This window comes from Lepisosteus platostomus, chromosome 4 (assembly GCF_059453375.1).
Source record: "Lepisosteus platostomus isolate fLepPlt1 chromosome 4, fLepPlt1.hap1, whole genome shotgun sequence".
In the NCBI taxonomy this organism is placed as follows: domain Eukaryota; kingdom Metazoa; phylum Chordata; class Actinopteri; order Semionotiformes; family Lepisosteidae; genus Lepisosteus; species Lepisosteus platostomus.
In genome coordinates, this window is record NC_142614.1 from 17,867,567 (window position 1) to 17,894,094 (window position 26,528).

The 26,528-nt window shown below is 36.8% G+C and overlaps 1 protein-coding gene across 3 annotated transcripts in view; it reads right to left on the reverse strand.

The window, feature by feature from the left end:
• smad2 (SMAD family member 2) overlaps positions 1-20,702 on the reverse strand; it is a 32,990-nt gene extending 12,288 nt beyond the window's left edge. For 2 of the 3 annotated variants that reach the window (XM_088628794.1, XM_088628793.1), the window contains exons 1-2: positions 20,118-20,702; positions 16,973-17,291 (exon numbers count right to left, since the gene is read on the reverse strand). In XM_088628794.1, the coding sequence (XP_088484920.1) occupies positions 16,973-17,208 (236 nt within the window). In that variant the 5' untranslated portion in view covers positions 17,209-17,291; positions 20,118-20,702. The remainder of the gene's footprint in view (positions 1-16,972; positions 17,292-20,117) is intronic. The other variant, XM_088628792.1, reaches the window with a different exon arrangement.
• Positions 20,703-26,528: the final 5,826 nt, after the last annotated feature.

The following is a 26,528-nucleotide window of genomic DNA, read 5'->3' on the forward strand; positions in this document are numbered from 1 at the left end:
ATTGAATCACAGAAGCATGCCTAGCAATGGAGATGAATATACGCTGTTCCAGAGAGATAGGAAAGACAGAAGGGGAGGTGTAGCACTAAATATCAAAAAGAGTACTCAGGCTCTCAAACAGCCTAGATGAATCAAAGGTCTCAAATTTAATGTGGGTTAGACTCTTAAAAAGATTTCAAAAGACACAGCATTAACAATGTTACAGATTTCCAAATACAGATATCATTTAACACTGGATAAAGAAGTGTATTTTAAGGGGAATTTCAACTTTCTCTACACAGAGTGGGAAAAACCACATGGAATTTCAGCAGCATAAATTGAAATGGTAAACATGGCTAACTACTGCTTTCTTACTCAGTTTTTCAGAGGATGTACAAGAGGTAATTTTTGAGTGGATGGCAAGAGTTCAAATAAAAACGTGGCATATCACTGCTTTAGCCCAAGAATGATTAAATCAAGATAAACAAATGGTTTAACAAATCAATCAGAAAAATAAAAGCAAAAAAATTCTAGAGTGGAATCTTAAAAGAAAAAATGTACAATGAATTGTGAGCACAGGTAAAAAGTATGAGGTTGAGATACAGAAAGGAATGTTGCACTGGAGGTTTAAATAAAAGCTTCTTTCAGGATTAAACCAGAAAAGGAATGCTGAAAGTTGAAGTAAAATATATTGACAACAATATGTTATTGACTGAACACTTTCCACATTCTCTTAAGACAGTATGCAGGTCTGAAAAATTGCAGATGTAGTGCTTGTCCATAAGAGGGGTGAGAAAACTGTACAAAGTAATTATAGGTCAAAGTTCTAACTTCTGTTACAGGTAACCTGCATGGAATAAGATTCCAGAGAACAGCCATCAAAGACTTAAAAAAAGGTAAGTCTTACTTAATTAATACTTGAGTTCTTAGAACAAGCAACAATAGTAACATGATTTTTAGAAAGTTTTTAAATAGAAAACCACTGGGGTGTTGCAATTAGTGGAGTGTTACAGTGATCTGTACTATGACCACTGCCCTTCCTAATGTAAAGGAAATTTATTGATTATGGATTAGTTTACAAAAAAGTCAAGTTCAAAAAAACAAAATAGGAGGATTCACAAAACCCGTTGTAAAAGCTGTATAGGAAATTCAAAAAAGATTTAGAAGACTGGCAGATGTTTTAATGTAGACAAGAACAAGACGTTGCATGAAGGTAGTAAACTATTGATGGAAACCACTGAGCAAGAGGCTACTTTCAAAAAACGTCTTGGCTAAAAAAAAGGTTATGTTGACAATTACATCTTCTAGACAATGAGGAGAAGCAACATAAAAGGCAAAGTTAATTTCAGAATATATAGCTAAATCAAGATCAAATTTTAACAATAAACTAGTAAGTTCACATTTGGAATACTGTGTACTATGTTACCGCGTTACAAAAAAGACATTGCTGTTGCTGAATGGAATCATTTTAGTCCTGAACAAAGAAGTCTATGAAGAGGAACCGAGTCCTACAGTCAAGTACTGGAAGTAAATAGTTTTATTAGCAATTGATATTTTGAGCTTATGATCACAGACCACAAACATCATTTTTACATGTTGATATCACATATGGCTGAATGTACTCCTACAGCATACTGTATACTACAGGAGGATGAGGAGATCAATACATTAAAGAAAACAGAATGACCCTCCCATTTAGAAATTAAGTTTAATCATTCATATGTCACTTTTGAATAATTCCCAGCATGTAATAAACCTAACGTTTTGAATTACGAATAATGAAACAGAACGTGGCCTATACATACTGCATTTATTTAAGCCTAAGGCAGATTTCTATTGCTAGGCTTATGAACTGGGGAATCACGAATCTGTAATCTTAACAAGCAGACATTTCCATACATTTTTTCCCTAGCCTTTTTATCCACATTAAACTTAAACTTAGAATTTGACAAATAAGTACACAAAGAAAGCTAGTTTTTACATTTCCATCTAATTCGATCTTAACAAAAACACCATATCCCTGGAAACTTAACTTTTAAGCAGACTGTGATACAACCCTGTGTTTAATATTCTTTCTGATGCAATTTCTTCAACAAAATCAACAACCAAGAGCATGAATTCAACTTTAACCTATTCTACAAGAAAAACATTAACACATCTGTGAAGATAGACAAGCTAAAATGAAATCAAATTCAAGATTGTGAAAAAAAAAACTTTTAATACCACATAAACACTATTTTAAGGGTATAGGACCTGATAGGACTACTCTGGGTAAAAGTTTATTACAGGTGGCGTTATATAACTGTGGTGACCTATACCAATTTCACAATCTAAAAATTTAAGCAGCTGAAATAGGCACCATTCACAATGGCAAAAATATAAAACTAAAAGCAAAACTATTACAAGCCCTTAACTGTTTATGAACGCCAACAAGTTCCGGCTAGACTTACCTTAATCGGTATGTCTAGCCAAAATGTGTAGGCGGTTTTGTAAGAATAAAGAACATTTGCTTGTTACCTTGAGAGCTCGAGGTTTTCAACAATGTTTTACCCAAAGCACATCTAAAAGACTAAAGAAAACCATCATTGTCAACATTCAAACGGTACAACATATTGGGCTGCTAACAATGAAAGCAATTATCATGATCAGTCATTCAGCTGATGCTTTTCACAAGGCAATTAAAATACTGTACAGAACATTTGGACAACTTTGAGCACTGCACATTTAAAAGATGTCCAGAGATGCACAATTAAAAATCTAAATTATAACTTATATTTATATTCAATTATAAAGACTGCCGAGAATTAGACTTTTTGGAGCTCCCCCCACGGCTTCAGTGTCTACATCCAGGTACAGTATGTTAAGCACACAAGAGCAGAAATAGCCATGATAATTCTTTTGTGACCAAAATAGCAGCAGCTTGTCAAAATGCATCTCCCATGGCGACCACAGCTCACAAATTAAGAACAGGTCAGGAACTGCTTATTTAATGGTAAACCATCAGCTAGCCTTCTACTGCGAGAAGGTTTCTTCCAACAATCAGCCTACTGCCATGTCCCTTTTTACTTTTGTAAAACACAAGAAGCGTTTACTTTGCAGTCTCCATTGGCTCTGTGCTCACTTCCAGTACCCATCGCCACTACAGCTGAGACGTTTTAACACTGTTGGTAAAACATGAGGTCAACACAAAGTAGCCAGTCATTCAGGAAAAGTAACTGGTTGCAAAGCTAGGGAGGTCTAGAAACCTTGGCCATGCTAGCAATTTTATTTCCCATGGCAATTTGATGATATATTTTCTCCTTAGCTGCCAAATTAATCTTTAAAGGAGACTAAGCTCCACTGGAAAAGTTCTTTTCTCTTATCAATGCAATCAGTGACTAGTGAAACAGTCATTCAGGGTACAAGGGAGACAACCACTAGTAATAAAAAATAAACTTTAGAGTTGAAGGAGTTTTTTAAAAAACAGTGTTTAACTATTTACTGATTTAAATGCAATACTAGAAAGCCTAGTAGTAAATAACTGTTTGGCGAGTCATTGCTAAAGCCGAATCTTTAAGATATTTAATACTTCATAGCAAAAAGCCTTTTAGGATGTCTTTGGAATACCTTGTATAATAGTGGGTACTTTGGAATATTTAAATTATAACAAAACATGATCACCAAAATCTACCCATCAACTGGTAAATGCAGAATCATAAAAAATATGAAAATAATAAAAAATAAATCACCACCACCACCACTGTCATATAAAAAACTTGGAATTACTACAATTAGCGATGTCTAAAATCAAACTTTAGTGTGCTGAAACAATTCCATACAAAACAACTTTTCACTCAATTTAGCAATCAACTAGCATCATTCCAAATGAAGCAAGAATAAAAACCTTTTCCTTGGTCTTACATCACAGAGAAATCCTTTCCTTAGGAATACCGGGAAAACACATTGTACCTCCCAATAAACTACAAGCTCCAACAGGTAGACCCAATAACGGTAGTGAAAACCTTCTTAAGAAAGCAGGCTGCAATGAACAAGCAAACCAGGTTTTAAAGCTTGAACGCAACAGCACTCCAGGGCTCTGGGGGAAACAACTTGCCTTTTACAGTTTCAGAAGAATAAGCCACAATGCTTGAATGATTAAAGCCTGTTACACAAACATCTATTTAGACAGTAACTTCCAGTACTACCATAAAATAGTGGTTTCTTTAAAGACAGCATATTCATGGACAAGTAAACTCTGGAATGTACAAGTCCATCTGGAGGGTGAAGGCATACTAATTGTGGAACAAAGTGTACAATATACTAATATGCTGACAAAGGTGCCAACTAATTTTAGTTTCATATAATTTTGTGTATTTTGGGGGAATTAATGGTTGTTGAAGGAGAGGAAGTGACATTTCCTAAGAATCTACATGTAGTCTGGTCACTGCCCAGAATCATTTACAAAAAAAGAACAGGTTTGTACACATTCTTCTTTTATTGAGAAGACTTTACAACAATTTGACATTCTTTCCTATTACATGCAGATGCTGCAATAAAATCTCCCAAATTAGACTTCCAGGTCTTGTAACCATTACTGAATATAAGGATTTTCTTATTTTGTTTTCCTAAATAAGAATCATGGCAATTGCAACAAAAACTTCTTCAACTGCTAAGGACATTAATTTTTGCTTTTGTGCAGAAAAGTAAGAAGCACTCATATACAATAATTTTGAATGAAACACACGCACAATGTTTCATTGATTCAGAACATTTACAATATTGTCTGAAGTCCCAAAAGATTTCTCTGCAACTATGTTAAATAGATCCATTTTGGTTATTCTAGGTTATCAGGTTGTCAAATGAATATGAATGTTTCATATAACATATACCTTTTTCAATGATAATGAGTGAAGACTTTACACAATATATTTTATGAAACTGCCACACTACTACAATACGACAGTGGAACTGTCGGAAGCAACTAATTTGTAATTTTTGTTTAAACTTCCACTGCGATATGGGATAAGTCTTCCTACAAAACCAATTTCCTTGATGCCAACTGCTGAATTCCTGTATATCTGAATGCAGTAATAAAAACGTAAAACTTCACAAGGGAAAATTGGTAAATGAATATTGCACATTAGGTTGATTTTATAATGATTATATACAGATAGCAGACAGCAGTGATGCTGCATCATTTTTTGTAATTCACCAGCCTGGACTTCATCTTTACTTTTATGATAACAAACACATTACCCAGCTTCCTAGGATTCTGCTCTGGTCCCTCTAGGTATGATAGAATAAGGTATTTCAACCACAAAAGCACAACAGTCTCAATTGTAAAGAGTATGCTGCACTGTGAAACAAGTCATAAAGCATAATCCATTCATTAAAAACAGTCACATGGCTTTTAGCAAGTACAATGCAACAACTGAGCATCAAACTGTCCAAAGAAATACATGGACTTGTAGCACTCAATGCATGGATTCTAAAACCACATAAGAGAACAGACATAGATCTGCAGTCTCCAAGTGGCGCTAATCTTGAGTTACGCGGTCTGTGGTAAGGTTATGCCTAGTTTATTGCTACAGTTTATGAAACAAAAAAGATCTTAAGAAATGCACACTGTGGGATGTAATTTGTGGGTAAATGCTTATGGTCATGAATGAAAGCTGTATATTACTCCACAGACTGGAATTAGAAGAGTCGGAGTACAAAAATAAACATTAAATCAACATCATAAAACAAGAACAAATCCTCATCTTTGATGAAAAAGCCTCAGTTGACCCCCATAAACATTTTTTATCAAATAGACAGAGGCCATGTCCAAAACAGATGACTTAAGTAAAGAGGTTCCTAAGAGTATCCTGAGGCTTTCAAAACCTCTGCAACATTACAACATTACCAAGAGAAGCAACATAATTGCCACCCAGCCTTTTCTCCTTTTGAAAAATAGCGTTTAAGATTGTTATGAGAACTCTGCCGACAAAAAACAATTTAGAAAAAAAGCACATCGAAAGATGAATCAAACTGGCAAGAAGTAAAAGCTTTCAATGAGGAATTACTTAGCAGTAAGTGACCTCATAGGCTGAGGGAGATTTATACTAGTTATGCAATAAATAAAGCAAAGTTTTCAAGTTACACTTTAAATAAAAATGTATTATCCCATTCCTTAATAAAGACGTTTATGGCCATGAATCAGACTACGAGTTCTCGTTCTAGAGTACATCCACAAAGGCTGAACAACAAACATCTAACTGAAACATCTATGAAAGGATGCACCACTGAACTGAAATCTGGAGAGCTCTCACATCACTGTGACAATGTATCTGTGGACCCTGCTCCAGATTGCTGACCCACTTATTGGGGAATTAAGCACTCCCTGTTGCATGATCCTATCTATGCTACACAGCTATTCCATCTGTTTCCCTTGCTGGTTTTCACAACAAGTCCCTAATTGGCTGTTTTATTTTAAAAAGTGTCAATACAGTCCAGTAGCCATCAATGCAGACAAAAATGCAATCCTTGCAATTGCTTTCCTTTAGAAAAGTTTTAATGCATAACGAGCTGGTTAACAAACAAAACTAAAAGTCATTCCTATTACTGCTAAATCAATTCAGAAATCTTGACACCCCACCCCTGCCAAAGCCTGTACTCTGCTAGATTAAAAAAATGCCAGTGTAATAATTAAGCGAAGCAAAAATGCATTTATCAGCACTAAATAGTACTCCGAATTCAAGATCACAAATTTCAAGTCTAATTTTTCTGTCCATGAGTTCACAGGCCTGAAACATGTCTGGTCTGCTTTCTTGTACGCTCTTCCAGATTGTGCTTCTGCTGTGTTCTATCTAATTTTGAAGACTTCCTCTCATTCATGTAAAAGCATGAGGAAGGCGCTGAATTAAAAAAGTATAAGTAAAGATTTGTTTCTTAAAGCCACCCTAACACAACAGGTTGCAAGCTTGCAAATACAAAACGTCACTGGATTCCTTTCACTCTGTGGTATCATGCAAAATACAATACTGTAGTTTGTAGAAATTAACTTAACTTTTGAAAATTAATTTTTGAAAAAAATAAATTTCGAGTTTGCTTTTTTCAGTAGATTCAACAGCTTCACACATTTAGGACATGCTCAGTTGGTTCCAGAGATTTAAGCATCTCTAGAAGAGTACTCGAAACTAGTTTCTCCAGAGAGCAACCATTGCATATTCAACTGTAATATGTCATGATAATTATTCAGGATCAATTTTGCCCAATTTATCTACAACGACCTACGGTAAGGTTTTTCCATTTCATGTTTTTAATCAATACCATTCTACCAACAACAGAAGCACGATAGACCCAATGACTTATCAGGTTTCTCAACATTCTTTACTTTGTTCTCACTTCTGCATACTACAGACTCACATTTCTTACTGCAGTATTCTGAAGAAAACAAGAAATACCAGGAAAATGGCTAAATATTGCTTAATTACCATAAACATCTGAACAAAATCTAGTTATTCAAAATCTAAACCTAAAATCTAGAAACTTTAATCTAGTAAATCTAAATTTACTGCACATGAGTTCTAAAAACTATTAAGGGTTACTTGAAAAGCTGTCATGTTTTTAAAGAGCAGATTGAGTTTCTTGTTAATTGGATACAAGATTATTCATACTTCATTATATCCTACAAACCCTTTGAACAATTTTTAAAATCAAAAGTATGTTCACTCCAAGTTCTACCTAAGGCAGATAATATGGTTCAACAGCAGGAAGTGGCACACTTGTGGTGTACTTGTGGTGTACAAACAAAGGCAAGATACTGAATACTGTTTGTTTTGAGGCCCACAGCCAAAATCCAAATGAGACTGAATGAAAAATGAATAGTATTTCACTTAGAGTGGAAGCCTTAAATTAAAGTTTCTTTTACATTTTGTTGCAAGGTCAGCACCTACATGTGCAAAAGCCTGTCAATTTACTACACTGGGCAATCTCTCTAAAGTGCTGAGCCTATGTCAACATATGATGTGCTCATTACATCCTGCCACGGGGTAAGCTGATCGATTAGAGAAGGGCAATTAGTGAGCAAATCCGTCAATTCGTTCAAACCACCTCTCAGGAGGAAACCAGGCTTAAAGCTTTTTTTTTAAAGCCTTGCCTTTAGCTGTGCAGTGAGAGATTTCATCTTAAAGTTACATTACGAAGGAGCATTAATCCATTCACTGCTAGCAACACTGCCACCATGCAAACTGAGTTTATCAGATCTCAGGAGCTACACAAGGCCGGCCCTAGTCTTTACAGGGATGGAAAACCTCCAGTGAAAAGCAGGTACTGCTTTAAGTGGAGCTCTTCCCTTTGAAATAGAATTTTCAAGCCAATTCCTAAGCGTTGTGGCAGGGCACATTAGCTGTCCTTTATACAACATGCTAAACTGCAGTCCTGCATTGAAGACTGCGTGGTGTGTTTGTTTGTAAGAGTAGGGGTTTTAGTCCCAGAGTCATGGGTTTCTGACCTCCATAATTTCCCCTGTAACTCAAGACAACTCACTCATCTGCTACATAAGAAGAAAGCTGGAACAGTAGCCAGAATCTGAGGTTGTTTTTTGAAGCGGATGAAAATGTACACAATAAATAGCACACTATTATTCTTAATCTGTGAACTAAAACAAATATATATTACAAATAACATTTAATTTAGACCATTCTCTGTTTTTCACGTTTGCTTAATTGGGCAGTTGACACTTAGCATATGAATTCAAACATCTGCTTGATGATCGGTTCAACTTAAGCTCAATGCACCATTAAGAAGTGAAAAGTGTAACATTTCACTTCTGATCTCAAATGCCATCAGTAAAAACTAAAGTACATCAAATTATAAACGTTAAATGTCAATTTAAAAAAATCAGTCGTTGTAAAAGTATAAAGTAAACATTTTGTAAAAACATTTATTGTACGTTTTACCTGACTATTCAATATTTAAAACTAAAAATTAAGAGTAACAAGTTTTTATTTTACAAATGTAACATGTTGTATCATTTCTAAAACTAGACTGAAAAAGCTTTTGTTTTTGTTATAAAACTGAACTTGGTTGCAAGCTTTGTTCATGAGCATTTCTACAAATTCCTCACTGCAAACATTCCCACTAGTGGATTAAAATCATCCATTAAAAAGAGCTGTGAAGGATTCTGAATGGGTCTCCCAAAGAAGTTTAATTTGAATGTATTCCAGGCTATGCTCCAGAGAGAGTTCATGACCAACTAGCTTAGCTCATAATGAATGGGTACAGATTCAGACAACTACAGAAGAGAAGTGTACATAGTGTTTAAAGGCGGCAATATCCTACCTGTATTGAGCACAACTTTTCTTTAATGTTTTTATGTATGTTACATAACTTTAGATAAATTAAAGAAATATACATATATACTTCTTTATTAGTGCAAATCAAAGGGAAATATTTGCTATCCATTTTCCTTAACATTTGGGTCTATCATTGTCATTACCAGAAAATGTTAACTGATGGCTGGTCCAAATAAAATGCTTGATTTTGCATGATGAAAATGTAATAAAACCCCATCTACAAGTTATCAGTCACTTAGTGTAAAGGAAAGAAAGGACAGATTACAAGTACTGGAGCAGAGCAGGCCATCTGGGGTGCTGGGTTCAGTAGTGAAATAGGTCAGTCAATGGTATAAACAGCTTCAGCAACCACAGTTGCTCACCAAGGAGCCAATTAAAGCACAAAAAGTACAAAATCATTTTATTTGATGGTCTATATTTAAAACAGTTTTGTTGTAGTACTTGGTCCACAACCTCAGTTGAAATATTCCTCCGAAACTGGAACAAACCCAAACGTGTATTGTCTGGATTTCTATAGTAATCTGGATTAATAAGCATGTCTTTTACAAACAATGGCTTTCTGCTTGGCAGGGAAGTTCCCCATCCACATTCTTAATGCCTTTGCATCCTGATGAGGTTTTTCCCTTTAGCACAGTATACTTTGTATGTGGGATGACTTTTGTCACCGAGGTTCAGCAATAAGCTTTACCTGATAGCTAACAGAGTGAATGTAACACAGCAACAAAGCAAGCAAGTTTCCACTCTGGAAGTCCCCATGCTGCAGGTAGAAAAACTGAAAGGCCAATTAAAATCAATATCTTGTCAGCTGAGCACCACACTGTTTAGCAAAGAGAAAGTAATGATCACATTTTTCTTTCCCATTTAAAATACCAAACCTTGTGAACAGCAAGGCCTTCAATGGATTGCTTAAGGTTTATTCTGTATTTTTAAAATCAGAGCAAAAAAAATGAATTTCTGAGTAATAACTGTGTGATTAATTTTGCCTTCTACTACATCCATGCTACATAAGAAAACAAAGCAACAAAAATGAGATGACATCAGTTTGCCCAATTTGGATTTCCATTTGCACCTCACCTGACCATTTCTTCAAGGACAGCTGAGGATGTCAAGGAATTCATATTTTTGCATACCTGCCAGAACCCTAAGAGTGTAAGCACTAGTGCTCCAAAATATCTTCGCTTCCCATAGACCTGCTACAAACTGGATTGTTTTCACATTAAATGAAGACCTTGAATGCAAACATAGGTTGGGTCAGATTTTTCTTTCTTTCATGAAGATGTACCTTTGTTACAAAATTACACGGCACACATGGATCACAGTACTGTTTAAGAAAATAACATTGGTGAAGTATTTGTATGCATTTAGTAGTAAGTGGTGAGAATATAGAATTATATACAGTTTGCAATACCTTATCAATTCATTTAAGATTTGGTTGAGTAGGAACTGTCACACATGTTCAAAACTGGAGCTAGTTTGAAAAAAGGGGGGCATTCTGTGAGGCTGAACTCAAGAGGTTCAGACTTTTGCTGCACTGGCACTCAAAAGGTATTCTATATTCCAGACAATCCTATCCCTTTTCATCAAACCAAGACCTTGAAGACTGCTTTGTATTCATATAAAGCTGTGAACTTTAATTAGTGTTTCAAATAACCAGTGTATTAAATACAGTGTTATTAAAACACCTGATCATATTATCTGATAAAATAGTGTGATCAGGACAGGACTGAGAAACTACCGTATTCTTCACAAAAAGTCAGCATCCCAATGTATAGTACAAAATATACTGATTATTGGGAATGTATCTTAAACTTAATTTCAACCAATACAGACTCAATATTTAGATGGAAAATCTTTTTCTTCATCTTATTCATGCCTTAAACAGTTTATTGAATCCAAAACATCTTGCAAACTACATAAATATCATGAAGTTGATACCAACGTACTTTGTACATCAATTTTAAACATCAACAAGGCAATAATGAAAAGGTACTAAATGCAGAAGTGTAGATATAGGCTTCTGCAGAGATGCAGAACGAACACTGGTCAAGTACCTGTGTACCTCTTGTAGCATTTGTCATCATTAATAGCATAAATGCAATATGAAAATATTCACAGCACACTGTCAATATTAAACCTCTAAGAACAAAAAAATAAGCATCTGACAACCTCACCGCATTCTGTAATTCTCCCAACGTGAAAACTTTCTGAAGTTGTTCTGCAGAAGCATAGATAATACAAAACCTATGTCTGTTAGCTAAACCTCGGATAACCAAGATAAATATAAGTCATTGCTACTACAGTGGCAATCGGCATATTTCCTCAAGTTAAGATATGCATTTTAGAATTGTGGGTTGGGGGGTCTGGGCTTTGGCATATCTATCCATACACTGATTACACATTTGACAATCTGATGCAGTGCATGTTAACGATGTACCAAGAGATTTTTCTCCGTATTCTGTGTACATGAAGCCTTTAAGACGCTCAAAACAGTTCTAAAAATAACCATTAGGGAGGCAGCTTTCCTACTCTACAAGGCCAAATGGTGGAGTGTTTTTTTAAATTTTAAAATGACTCCACCAAATTAACCTTTTTTACAAAATGCTCGATTTTTGGAAGGGTATACTGACTTTTAGAATTCATCTCCACACTTGAACTTTGGATACCTGGAGACCATAAGATCTGCATCAATTTAGGATTTGAAAAATAAATGTTACTGAAATATGATATTATCAATATTCCTTTTACTAGTACTAGTTTAAAATTACAATTATCATTGCCACGGTCACTGGAAAAAGTAAAAAATACAATTGCAATAAACTTTACTTTATCACTCTAAAGAAGTTTATTTACTTGACATATAGATCACATTCACTCAAGAACTAGGACACATTGAGCAGGAATTAGTTAAAATTAGTTTCTCCAGCCGCAGAATGGAAAAGGTATTTGCCCACCTTAGAATAATTTTATTCATTTAGTTTACCCCACACACTGGTGAGTTTTTATCAAATATTACAAAGTCCCAGCAATCCTGTTGACTGGGTCTACCCAAATTTAACTTAGAACTTTCCAATTACTTTAAGCAAAAAATGAAAGGTGGGATATTCTTTCTCATGGTTTCCTGAAGTGACTTTTCTCTACCACCACCTTAACATTTAGCTGAAACAGCCAATGCCTGGGAAGGTTAGAAGACCAACTGCAGATTTTGAAAACTGATGGTGGGAGCAAAAGAAAAGAAAATATCCTTTAAAAACATACGCAACCCCACTCTCCACATGCACACTGTCTCAATGGGAAATCAAAAAAGCTGTCTCATCACTTTTGGTATCATCCACGATCTCACTGTACAAATGAGACCTGAGAAGTTAAAACAATCGCCAATGCCACAGTACTCATCTGTGGCAAAACAGCTGTTATTTACAGTTTCTCACCATCAACTTAGGCATTCAAGAAGTGAACTACTAATAACTGGTTTCAGTGCTGGATGTCACAATGCTTTACTCTGTACCAAACTAGCAAGGCAACAGCTTTTTCAGACAGTATTTCAAAGGAAACCTAAAACCTTTAAAATACTGGTATTTTATTGAAAACAATTACTCATGCCTCCCCTTCCAAAAAAAAAAAACTTCTGCAAGCTTTTTACTGAAAGACTTATTATACACATGCATAGAATACTCGGAATTACTCACATAACAGTATCCTTACACCACTCCACTTAAAAAATGAAACACAGTGATTTCCTGCACTGAAAATGGGAAACATCTCCAGACAAGGGGGATTTCATGTCCGATTCCTATTTTCTTTCCTATGTTTTCCACATTCGTGCAAGCAATGAAACAGCAACTTGGGATGAGAATTAAATTAAGTTGTGTCAGCAAACCTTGATGGATAGCCTAATGTTGCATCAGGGATTTACAGAAACCATCAGGCACATTCATGCAAAATAGTTTCATACTGCAGAACACTCTCCGATTGTTACATTAAGTATTTCTTTTAAATTACACACCAACTTATTTTTTACTGCCAATTGTTTTTTCTGACCAAATCAATGTCTTGTACATGTATTAAAAGAGCCATTTTCAAATTAGGAAAGTAAATATGAAAAACAGATATGCTATGCTTAATACACACTGGCTCATACTATAACAACACCCATCTTTACAAGCCCTTGATCTTGGTCTAGTTTAATTAGATTGAAAAACAAAAGCACTAAAATGTTTCAAACCAACTACTTAATTCTGGATACAGTCAGATCAAGTTACACCCGACTACCTCCTCATACAGTAACCGGTTAAAAGCAGTGATTAAAAAAGTCAACTTTCTAATGATGTCTCCATTTGACAGGTGTAGTCAAAATAAAGTTAAATAAATACCCAGCAATCAATATTCTCTTTTCACTGGCATAGTACCCACCCATTACATATATGTTATTTTGAGAGCAATCCTAAGTTTGCAACTCTGGACAATGAGGAAAAAGTAAAAAGCGATGTGGATTTAAGCAGAAAAGGTTTATTCTAAAACCCTAAAAGAAGGATTACTGTGGTTGTTGCGCCCGTTCATTCTCTGGACTGATTTCGAAAGCACAATGCCTGCCTCTTCAAGGTTAATTTCATTATCGTTTGCTGGAAACTTCTAGGAGTACTTAAGGGTTTTTTTCTCTCACATTTGCCTTACTTACTACAAACTAAAATATGACCAGGTCTTGACTCTGTAGCTCTTCTTGCATATCTTAAAATTCAGAATGCAAAACACTCAGATACCTTGAAAAAAGGACTGGAAAAGACTAAAGCTACAGAATTCAGATCACTGATGAGCAACTGAAACTCAGACCTTTGTGGAATAGAACATAGATTGTTTCACGTAGTCTCCTCAGTGGTATTTTTACAACTATTTGCAAAAAAAAAATAACTTCCGTTTCTCTTTCACAGATGCTTTGTATTACAAGAAAATTAAATCAAGCTGGACCACGTAAAAATACCGTAACACTACAAGGGAATCACAGCAACTCTTACACTAAAGCTCAGCTGCTGCCTTTCAACTTTCAGCTGGCATGGCTAACAGAGCCAAATCTCAATCAAATATGAAAGTCTAGGAAATACCTTTCCAGAAGACGTTCTTGTAGGCAATACATTACTGAACCATGCTAAATGGGCTCCACCAACAAACTGAAGTGACACCACATTATTTATGTGAAGAGTGAGAAGGGAATGGGGGGTATCATTCCATAGGGGAAACTAAAGCATTTGTTTTCAGACACCCAGAAAAGCCCTTTCCTCCAACTTCCCATCTTTGTACTTCAGAGCAGCTACCTACAACAACTTCAAGGTCCTATCTTAGTGGTTCAAGAAAACAGAATAGCAACACACAAGTAAATACTTTAGTAGATTGAAATACTAGTTTACATAGTCTCTAAGTGATACATGATTTTGTAAATTTCAGATGTTGCTAAACTTTTTGGAACGTTAAAACAACTGTAAAAACGTTTATAAACAAATGTATCTTAAAAATTAACCGGAAATTTGAAACGCAAAAAAGAAATACAGGACTGCAAATGCAATTAATGATCTATACCCCAAGTTATCCTGGTGAACTGCGTCAGCCTGGTGTAGGACGTCTCTGGGCAGTATGATGGATAATAATTCACTCATCTCTGCCTCTTTACAACTTTACCCATAAAAGGTTTTAAAGTTTTAAAAGCTCCTTGGTCTTAATACTTGAAAAAAAAAATTAAATCACAATGCAAGCCGTTGCCTTAAAAATTAGTGAGAGAATGCAAAGAGATGGATGCATTTACTATATAATAATTTAATTTCACACAGATGACAACACTAACTTTGTGACCTGCCAAACTACACTTTAGCATCTGACCTGATTTTGGGTATCCATGGCAAAGTGTGAATATATACAATTATCTTCATAAATGTAAATTACATGCTTTTGCATTTTTCACCTTTACCAGTTTGGAGAAGATTGTGTCGATTATAAATCGAAGGTTCCGTTTGCAAGCTCAGGCAGAACCAGCTTGCGAAAGCTTTGCAGGAGGATGAATACTTTTGCAAGGCACAGTAAGCAAATCAATATTATGACCACCCCCACACCTTCAGCACATCTCTTGTAATTCATATATGAATGTCATCTTCGTAATCACTGCCAGTTATTCATCTTACAAGAAATCTAAAGCGGTTTGATCAGGAATGTTAGTCAGCAAAACAGTTATCATAAATTCTGAAACCAAAATTTAAATAAATTCAGCAGATCATAAATTGCTCAGCTAACAAAAATGCTATAAGAATATGATATCGTTTCTGCCTTTAAAAAAAAACCAATAATAATTCACATCCTTAACTTGAATCCCTGGATAAAAATGCTTTTCTATAGGAGGGCTGAGATCAGGCATTGCACAAGTAAGCCTCGAGTTTAAATATACAAGGGCCATGAGGAATGTCTGATTTACGTTTAGGAAACCTAATGACAGACTTGGAAACAGAAGGTATCAAGGGATGCTGACTACCACCTGCTCTTTTGGTTAAAGACAATTAATAGGACACATGGTAACTATAACCAGCTGCAAACATGGTTCACAGATGTACAAGGACACTACTGATAATGATTAAAGTTAAAATCAGGAAATACATGTTTTCCTTCAAAGGCATCTATATTTTAAAACCTTAGGATTTCTGAAATACAGCTGTTTAGATTTTCTTTGCCATCCATTGTCTCAAGGTGTGTGTGAAGATATCAGGGATCACCCAAAATACAGGCAGCAAAAGTTGATTTCACTGGTGTGGACATACAAGCAAGAGCTACAACAGAATAAGAGCCTGGAGAATTGAAACATCTTGGGGGGAAAAAATGGGAAAAAGACAAGTAAACTATTTTCTGTATAACCTTAAGCCTGACAGTAAAACTAAGAGTAAGATTAGAAGAACCAATAATAAAAAAACCCCACTAACAAATAAACCGTACATTATACTCAATGTCTTGTCAGTTTTATTTAGAAACTCCACTGCTGCTGGTAATTACCTACAGAGCTAAAGCAAAAAATAAAATGGAATACAGGAAAATATTTGACAAAACAGCCCTTGTGCAGGGTAAATGGTAAATCAGTATACATTTTAGAAAACTGGGAAATATTCTGAAGACCAAAGCCCATGTTACGTTACTGTGACTTCAAATAGATATTTATTAGGAGGTTCTTGAAACTGAAACAGGATTAATAAAAATTATGTTCTGTGATGAAATCTTCTCAGGAAGCCCTGTTTCAGTCTTAGGAAAGGATTAACCACTAAATCTGCCTGAACATAATGTTGGTTCATATGTATTTATAATAAGCCAGCCAGCCAAGCCTCCCCACATGCATATTTCACAGATGCATTTTCCTTATCCAGTTTACCTATTCAAGCAGTTTATAAAGGATATAAGGACAGCATTTGGCTAATAGGCTAATAGGAAGAATGGGCCTTGGATGCATTTACTAAGAAGATTGTTGAAGAAATCCGGTTTAAGATGTTGATTGCAGTAGGGGGCCCCTTCTACTAAGCTGCCCAGTTAAGATTATATTTTAATTGCAGATTTTGTAATCAACCACGAACAACAAATCAATAAAAAAAAACCTCCAAGGCCAGCTCATAATTTGGCCTGCCTCTTCAATATCACGCCCCAGTCTTAACAGTCCTTACCTTGGTATTGTGACACACTTGGTATTGCAGTTCTGAGTGGTAATGGCCTTCTCCAGTTCATCTAACTGTCCCGTTTTCTTGAGCTTCTTCACCAAACTCTTCACAGCCTTCTCACACCACTTCTCCTCCTGCCCATTCTGCTCCCCCCCACCTGCACCTCCTGAGCCGCTGGCTGACTTCTTCCAGCCCAGCAAGCGCTTCACCACGGGCGGGGTGAAAGGCAGGATGGAGGACATGGTTCAGTATTCCCGAGAGGCAGACACACGTGCACCCAGAAAAGGTGAGCCTGCGCTCTCCCCGCCGGCCTTTTTTGGGAAACCTGTGCGGAGACAAAAGAAATCCAAGAGGCTGTGATGACAGATCCCAAAATCCGGGCTCAAAAGCTTATAAGTGCTCAGCTGTGTACACTGCTGTCCCTGTTTTTAATGAGATGGCATACAATATCAGACATAAAAAGAATCCGAACTTGAGATTAAAAGCTTCTAACATTTAGCTTCCTCCCTACCACTATAACTCCAAACAGTCAACACTGAGGTCTTTAGATAATTTAAGTCTTCCAAACCTCTAATTCTGAAATCAACATTCTGGTGTTTCCTAGAACTCTTAACAGCGAGCTCAAAGACCACAGAACACTGTGAAAACAGGCCATTAGTTACTGATTTCCACCTTCTTTCCCAGTAGTGGAAATACCATACAATGCATTAATGACTCCTTATTAATAAAACACAGGCATTTTCAGGATGAAGGCCTGCAACAGAAAAAGTTTGGGTTTTTTTTTTACTTGGCTGATTTGAGAAGTTGAAAAAAGTATAAATGCAGATATAAGTACATTCAAGCCAACATTAAGCGAATGCTTCATGCACTTATTATAAAGAAACTGTCTAATACATGCCTTGTAAACGTACACTGTTAGAAACTGCAAACAGAAAGACTCAAATTGTTTAGAGTTTGTTATGCTGACTATATAACAGGTAGGCCTAATCATTAATAAAAAGGCTATGTTGTCGGTGTTCACAAAAGCACTCTTTTTCATATTACGCTCATTCCCCCCTTGTGTAAACAATCCCCAGACGTTTTTACCATACATACTGTACTAGAGCATGATGTAAACCACAACATCCTAGCTGTTATGAACAGTTTAGTACTTAGCAGTCAGCAGAAAGAAATATTGTACGAAAGACAAGATTTGATGTCGTGCAGACATCATCATGGATCCTTTCCAGCAACAATCATGGAACATGACAACTTAAAAGTGAGCACACCTTAACCAAAGATGTGAGAGACTCAAGCACATTAATTAAACAGCTTCTGCAACACTTGCTAATGGGCATCTATTTCTAGAACCCACCTTTAATTACTATTAAGAGTTTGAAGGCAACAAATATTGATGATTATGGCGATATCAAAATTTTTCCATTCAGCAAAACAATCACTTCCAGTTCAGCAGTTTCTAAAGAAACCCCTGGAAGTGCTGGACTGGGAACAGTCACTTCATTTCAAATCCACACAAATCATTACAGAAGGATTTACAATACTAGACACCAATTTTAGGAAAACCAACTATCTGAACTCACATAAATTAACGGGCAACACTTTATCAGGGACAGATGACAACCCCCCCACCACCACAAAAAAATCCAAATTGAGAATTTTTAAATCGTTTCAAAAAGATGCATCAAAATGTTTTCCAGCATTATAATGGGATTTCCACCTCTTTGCACATGCGGTAGTGTATACAGAAATGGTAATAAACGTGCTTTTAACTTTCACTATGGTTATTTCAAACACAGACTGAAGTTGACACTTTGCATTGCAGTGTTTTTTTCTTCTGACGTGTGGAGTTAAAGTAGAAAGCAAAAAGACTTTAAGAGAGAGCAAGAATAATCCAGTACGTTAAGAGACTGTTATTTAAAGACGAAAATCTTGTCACAAAAACAATTTCAGGCAGCATTGGTAAGAATCGATTTCTGCGGCGGCTGCAAAGGAAGACAATGAGTAATAAACTCAAAAATATGGTGAAGAAGCAAACGCATCATAGGAATTATAGCATAAACATATTATTTTAAATTTTACAAGACGTGAAACCTTCAACCAAACCCAAAAGGCGTCGCACTGTTAAGTGTTAAAAACAAGATACCCCACTAATTTAATGTGGGCGAAGCTAATCAAACATTATTTTCCAAACAGAAGCCATCGAGAAAGAATTTAAAAAGAAAATTATTTTAAGAAACGTTGATAAAATACCTCAGCCAGCCTCTACAGCTTTATTTAAACTTTTGAGAGGTAAGTGACAACCCCAAGCCTGTGTACATGTGTACAAAAGACGTGCGCAATCGTTTTCACCTAGGGCTTGCAAACATGGGCATTACATGTGTTACATATTCGAAGTTACCAAATTACAAAGCCTAAAATAAAATGCACTCGGAAAAAAAACAGAATTCGCGAGTTATGAACAAAGAAATCCTCACATTCACGCCCTACAAAATGTTTCTGTACCATTTTCCGGTACTGGAAGCTAGTCCTAATCGACACCTGAGGAATCTCGTTGAACTTAATATAGCCCTTTTTACCTCACAAGTAAAGATGACAAGAGTCATCCAAACTAAAAGACTGAAATCACTTCATGATCATTAGATCAGGATTTTGTGATCTAAATATTTTAAAATTAAGATACTCTATCTGATCGATTAAATGAACAAACTTGCAAAAACTGACTGCCCTCGCTTATGGACACTAAAGTACCCTAGGGCTCCTTACCAGTTACAGAAATACGAAGACAGCTCCAGGGAATCAAAATACGTGAAAAGTTTTTGCCCATCTCTCTCCCCCACACAATTTTTCAGCAACAATTGCCGTTACGTAACACCCATCGTCACATATTCACAAAGCCAAAGCCCGGAGCATGGACTTCGAAAACCAAAAATACCTTGGAAAAAAATAAGAGAACCGGTCTCTAGGCGGATTTCCAAGAAACAAAAAAGCCCCAACTACAGTTACATCTCAAGTGAAGCGAAACAGATCGAAAAAGTATCACATCGAGCATGCAAAACAGGCCAGGCCGTCGCTAAAGTACATCAGCTAACATCGCTGCACTAACCATCCATGGACTGCTAGGAGAAAACACACACACACTGAAAAAACTCACCTCGAAAGATTTTAAGTACAGTGTTGCTGATCAACGCTCAGGTTCCACTTTGCTGAAGTGCTGAAGCCGCTGATGAAAATCTTGATCTTGCACGGGCTGTCCGATGCAGCCCAGCGACCCCGCAGCCACTAACTGAGCTACAATGAAACAATAAAACCCAGGATCGTCGCCGATGTTTATCCACAAAACAACCAGATAAGGCTATATCCCTGGCAGGAACCTCAGTTCATATTCGGCAGGCTGTCAGCGGGTTTTTTTTTTCGTTTTCAGGCTAGCCAGCGAATTAAAATCCCGGGGAATATTTAGGGTTACTTTAGGTGACAGAAAAATAAACAGGATTTTAAAACATGTTTCCAACCCGCCCTTCTTTATCTCAAGCAAAATACTCTTACTTCCTTTCAAGCAGTATCATGCGAAAGGGGACTAGAGGCTCAAACGATTAATTAAAATAACGTTTGCTTTAAATATATTTTTTTACAGATCTATAAATTATTTTTTCCAGCGAGTTTTTTCCCCCTTCTCCCCCAGTCGCCCCGACACACTCACAGACGAACGGCCTCGCACTCAACAACCTATCTATCCCCACGGTTAGCTACGCGACAGCTTCCCGAGATTAAACCCGCCTTTTACCCTCCTATTGGGTGGTAGTGTAGTTCGAAGAGCGTAGCTCAGAATACATCATGCTCGCGATTGGTTAAAGGAAGTCTCAATCATATGTCGTCAGCGCAAGCAGGAACTAACAGTTACGTACACCCCATATATATTTTTATTCGCCGAAACGCTCTGTCAATAGAGCGTCTAGATTACATCCAGAGATTCAATTGGGCATTCTACTGTCAATCAAATGACTTCATAATAGATTTGGCTCAGAGGAGGGGTGGGGATTAGGAGGCTGGTGCGTTAGCTGAGTCGTCTCAAAACATTTGTGTTGCTGTACCGCTATTGTGTTCCTCCGCCAAAGCAGATGAAGACAAAGTAGAGCTCTCTTTCAGGATGTGGAAGTTTTAGTAAGAAAGAGGGAGGACACGTGCGCGTGGTTTATGCGGTATGGAGAAAGGCTGAAGTCTTGTGTGGTGTCATGGCAGGACTGAAATATTTATTGTTGGATCTGTGCTGCAATAGTTACATAATTCATCACATAACCCCGTGCACAATCACTGTCCAAAAACATGTGGCACCTTTTTAGATGGATTTATACATGCAAACTATTGGTAAACACCGTACTGTTTAAATTGACCTTAGTTTTTCTACGTGTTTTCATTTGCGTTGCTGTGGGTTTAAGAACAGCATGTTGACAAATCTTAAAATTGTCACATGAATTATGTTTTAAGTATAAAAAACAAAATGTAATACATAATGACAAAAGCAGTTTCATATCGCCATAGTCACAAAAAGAACTTTTACTTTTCTATACATTTGATTTTGCATTTGCAGCAGGTCAGGTTAACTAAGTTGGGCACTTGTACGTTAGGAAATCCAGCTCCTTAGCTTTACGATACCTAATAACAGAATAATTCAAATATTTTCCGCTCATTTTTAATAACCGAACCGATGGTAAAAAAGTCAATCAAGTAAAATGTCATCGCTTTCCAAAAATATATATGGTAACTCAAAAATAAACGAGGCTTTACAATGAAGTAAAACGAAGTAATCAAACTTTCGTGCAAATCTAAATATGCTGCAACAGGCTGTGTAGAAAATGTATGAATTCTGCTTTTTACCTTTTTTTCTTGCTCCGAGAGACACACATAGAAGAGCTGAGACGGAGCACTTTGAGAGACTGTATCTTTCTAGATAGTATCGGGGCCCAAAGGTATTTCTGTTCCTTTTGTTGTATTTTGCCGACAAAAAATATCGCCATTCTTCACTCGAAACTGAAAAGCAGCGTCTCCTTAGGATCAGTGTGTAGATCCACCTTTATCCAAAGCAGCTTGCAGAGGCCAAAGTAATTGTGTGAACGACTGTCCTGCGAGAAATAATGAATTATTGGTATTAATTCCCCAAGAGCAAAGCAAAGGGACGTTAAAATAAGCTTCTATAAAATCTATCTTCTCTTTTAGCACCTTCCATGCAGTCCTGTGGCTGAGACTAGATGCCCGATTAATGTTTTGATAGCTTTTGTGAAAAAAAAAAGGAATTTGATAGTGGAACTAACTTTTGTATTTTCAGGCATCGGTACAGCTATGTAATTCTAGCAGGTGGCTGTTGGTGAGTGTAGCTTTTTGCCAACTTGGGAAAGAAACAAGGGAAACAGATTTAAAAAGATTTGAACATTGTAGAGACAGACGGAAACTGTGCAATCTAGCTGTGGCTGAATATAGTCTGTGTTGAGTATAAAGTGACAGGAGGTCATATGAGTGTCAGAAATAAAAAACATTTTGCTGTCTTCGGGATGCTGGATTTTTATATTTTATGTTGAATACACTGTTGTCAAAAAGAGACTGTTGTTGGAAAAATTTTGATACAATGCTATTAAAGTTCTGTATTTTATTTTTCCCTGTGACTCTACCTGCAAAACAGAGAATAACTTAGCAAATCGGGCACAAAACAGGAATGTAAACGAAAAAAAATCTTGCAAAGCACAAAGGAAGCTCAATTGGTGAGAAAAGAACCAAGAAGAAAAGTGCAGTTGTATAAATTGCACCATTAAGATAATTATTTCTATTTTTATAATGCTTAGAACTGAAAAACAACACTAATAGCACTCTGGAGCACTGTTATGTAAGTGCTGTTCTCAGGGGGACCTTTCGAACCACTTAAGTACTGTAAAAAAGTGTTACTCTAGTCCATCTTAGTAGATATCCAATTAAACTGAATAGTTTGTAGGAAGACAGCTGATTTGGATAAAAAATAGAAGCCCATTCCCCCTGTTATGGAAGAAAAATAATGTTCTTAATTTTCTGCAGCCTCAGTATCTTTTAATTTAATTTCTTGTTTTACCTGGCCTTGGGCCCTGGGGGTGTTCCTGGTACTGGAAGCCCTGTTGTACATCCAACGCCATTTGACACTACTTAAGTACAGAAGTCTCAGCTCTGAACTTGCCCTTAACCCCAGCGATGGATAGGTGTGGCCCTACTGGGTTTCATTCAGCCTGATCTCTAAGCCCATTGAGATAATTGAACACTTTTCCTAGGTCTTCAGAACAGTAGCTGGTTTAAAAGAGGTTCATTTAACATTCTGGAATGTGGCCTTTGAGGGAAGTCAAAGCTTAGGGTGTCTCTGTGGTGACAATGGCACCATGAGCTCAATCTGCTGACGGTACTGCATGCCTTCCAGCTTACAGCCTCGAAATGCACATTTAGATTTGACCACTCAAAAGTTTTTTGATAAGGAAAATTCTTAGTCCACTTTAATTTTACTGGGACAGTGACTTATTGTCAGCCTCCTTGTTAAAATGTATAGGGTGAAGAAGGATGTCCCTAATTCTGTATAAGATCAGTTATATATAAACAGTATCCACAATATCAGGCCAAACATTTCAGGATCCTATTGATCAATTCAATCATTACAACAGCTATCCCAGAGACACGTGGTGTTAAACCTGAATGTGGACTGTGCAGAAACTCAGTACTTCTGATGAGTTTATTGTGACACAGCCAGTGGTGAGTGTTTTTGTTGTTATCCATAGGCACTAATTCCTCTTCAAGGCACGTGTCATCTTGTAAGTATTGATCCATTCATTTCTTAATTAAAACAGTTAATTAAAACATAAGGATACGTGAAACATTTTTTCATATTTTCTATGGCTCTCTAGTTCCGGTTTCCAAATATCCTGTGTGATATGTGTTTTATTCAGTCAGTAGTATACTGTCAGCAGCCGTATCATCCTGTGACTCACAACTGGCAACCCACTGAAGCTGAGCAGGTGTGAGCCTAGTTAGTACCTGGATGGGAGACCTCCTGGGAAAAACTAAGATTGCTGCTCAGAAGAGGTGTTAGTGGGGCTAGTAGGGACACTCACCCTGCAGTCTGTGTGGGTCCTAATGCCCCAGTGTAGTGACGGGGACACTATACTGTAAAAAAGGTGCTGTCCTTCAGATGAGAGGTAAAACCAAGGTCTTGACTCTTTGTAGTCATTAAAAATCCCAGGGTGTTTCCTGAAAAGAGTAGGGGTATAACCCCGGTGTCCTGGCCAGAGTTCCCATTCGCCCTTACCAATCCCCATCTATGAATAGGTTTCATTACTCTGCTCTCCTCCCCATTGATAGCTGATGTGTGGGGAGTGTTCTGGCGCACTATGGCTGCCATCACATCATCCAGGTGGATTCTGCACATTGGTGGTGGTGGAGGGGAGTCCCCATTACCTGTAAAGCGCTTTGAGTGGAGTGTCCAGAAAAGCGCTATAGTAAGCAATTATTAGTATTATTATTTTCATCCTTAGTTATATTTCATAGGCTTTGTAGTTGTTAGATGTACTTTCAGTAAGTCAGGAAAAAGACCTGTAAAGAGTTGTACTTTGCCTGTGACCACTTCTGTAACAAGGACTTTCAAGCATACAGTAGGTATATAGTTGGTAGATCAGAGATGATCAAAAGTTAAGTTGAGGGGCCGTGTGTTCAGGCTTAGGTGCTTTTACGTGTTTCGTTGTACCGAGTTGGAAACAGTTGCAAACTGCGTTAATTCCGATGCTGAACACCAGATGGCGCCATATCTGAAAATTAGTTTTGGCCTTATGGTAAACATCTTATTACTGGTTAGCATGTGGAATGTCATCTGCCTTAGAGGCAACATCCATGTGTAATTAAGACTTGTATAAAATCTCCATGGTTAGTTTTTGAGGGGAATAAGAAGAACGGTTGTGGTTTTGCTATTGTTTTAAAGATTACTGTTGGGAATAAAACATGCAGGATTTATGACGTGTACCACAGCATGCAATCATTTGCCTTTGCTTGAATCTGTTTTATAAAATGTATCGGATTTCTCTTTAATTTTCTCTGAATACTTATCTGATTATTGGACTTTTGTCTTTAATTTATGTTCCTAAATCTTTTAGTTTATTTAATTGACTTGGAAATATTTGTTCTATAAAGTTGTTATAAGAGTTGTTTTGAAATCCTTCAAAATGATTTTAAACAGTGCCATAAAGAATCTACAGTACTTACAGTAAACACTATATTAATGTGCGATATATGTAACAAGTACTTTATATGTATATGCATAATGTATATCAACACCGCTCACACAGCTAAATGAAGCCCAATATCATTAATTATAATAGTGTTAGTACCTTTCTGTGGTCGTTGCTAATTTTCCGAGGCAAAGTATGATTCACACAGGACTGTCCAGAGCAGAGGAGGTCCAGTGTCCTCCCAGACATAAAAATGTGTCCATCAGAGAAAGTCAGTTCAATTAAAGTTTAAATTACTGTATTTTTAATTTAAATTAAGTGTGTCTGCTTGTGAAGTGTGAAATCTGTTTATCCTTAACATTTAACAATACATGATGTAAATAGTACTATTTTTTTTCTTTCAGTACAGGAGATTTGTAAGAAATGGCAACGTAACCGCACAATTATGAACCGATTTGCTGCATGAGTGGAAACAGAGCTTGTTGGAAGACACCGCAGTTTTACCAAGGCTGATGTTTGCTGAAGATGCGTTGTCAAATGCCTCGTTGAAACCATTCACACGGAAGTTCTGTGATTTTCTGTTTGACTTGGACTTGCATGGGGTTGAGACCTAGGATTCCAGACATTGAAATGTTCTCGTGGTTATCTTAGTAATCGCCTTTCTCTCGGGAGGTAAGGATCGCGGAAAAGGGGTCAAGTCAGAGGCTCGAAGGATGATGGCAACAACATGACCCCCAGTGAGAAGATACCGGTCAGATTTCGGAGACATCACTGAAGCGGGACAGCAAGAACCAGCCCGGTTCACGATTTTCCGCTCAGATTCTTCTGAGCAATGTGGAATCATCGAGTACAGGATCGACAGCGTGAGATAAAGAAAAAACACCTGCACTCCCATGCACATGAAACGTAGCACGGGAAGACAATAAAGAAACCCTTTTTTGTATTTGTATTGGCCACTGGTTTTCTATTTTTGTTAAGTGAAATTTGGGGGTCCTGGCAGCCAAAGGTATTATTGAAAAGTAGTCGCGATTTTTACTTTTTGGGCTCAGGGTGCTCCATATAACAATTGACATTTGAATGTGTTTCTTCAGTAAAAGACGTATCTTTCTTTTTTAGGTGAGCAAGTGTTATATATTCATTTAGGAAATATCCTCACTATGGAATTCGAATTTACATATGTTTTTATTTGTACAGTATATATTGATATACCTATGTACTTCATTTCTCTAAGTCCTTATGATCTCTAGGGGCGCAATAACAAATCACACCGTGTAACTACTTGTCATACTGTGTTTTAACGTGTCAAGTCTGTCTTTGTTAAACGTTCCGGACACAAAATAGGG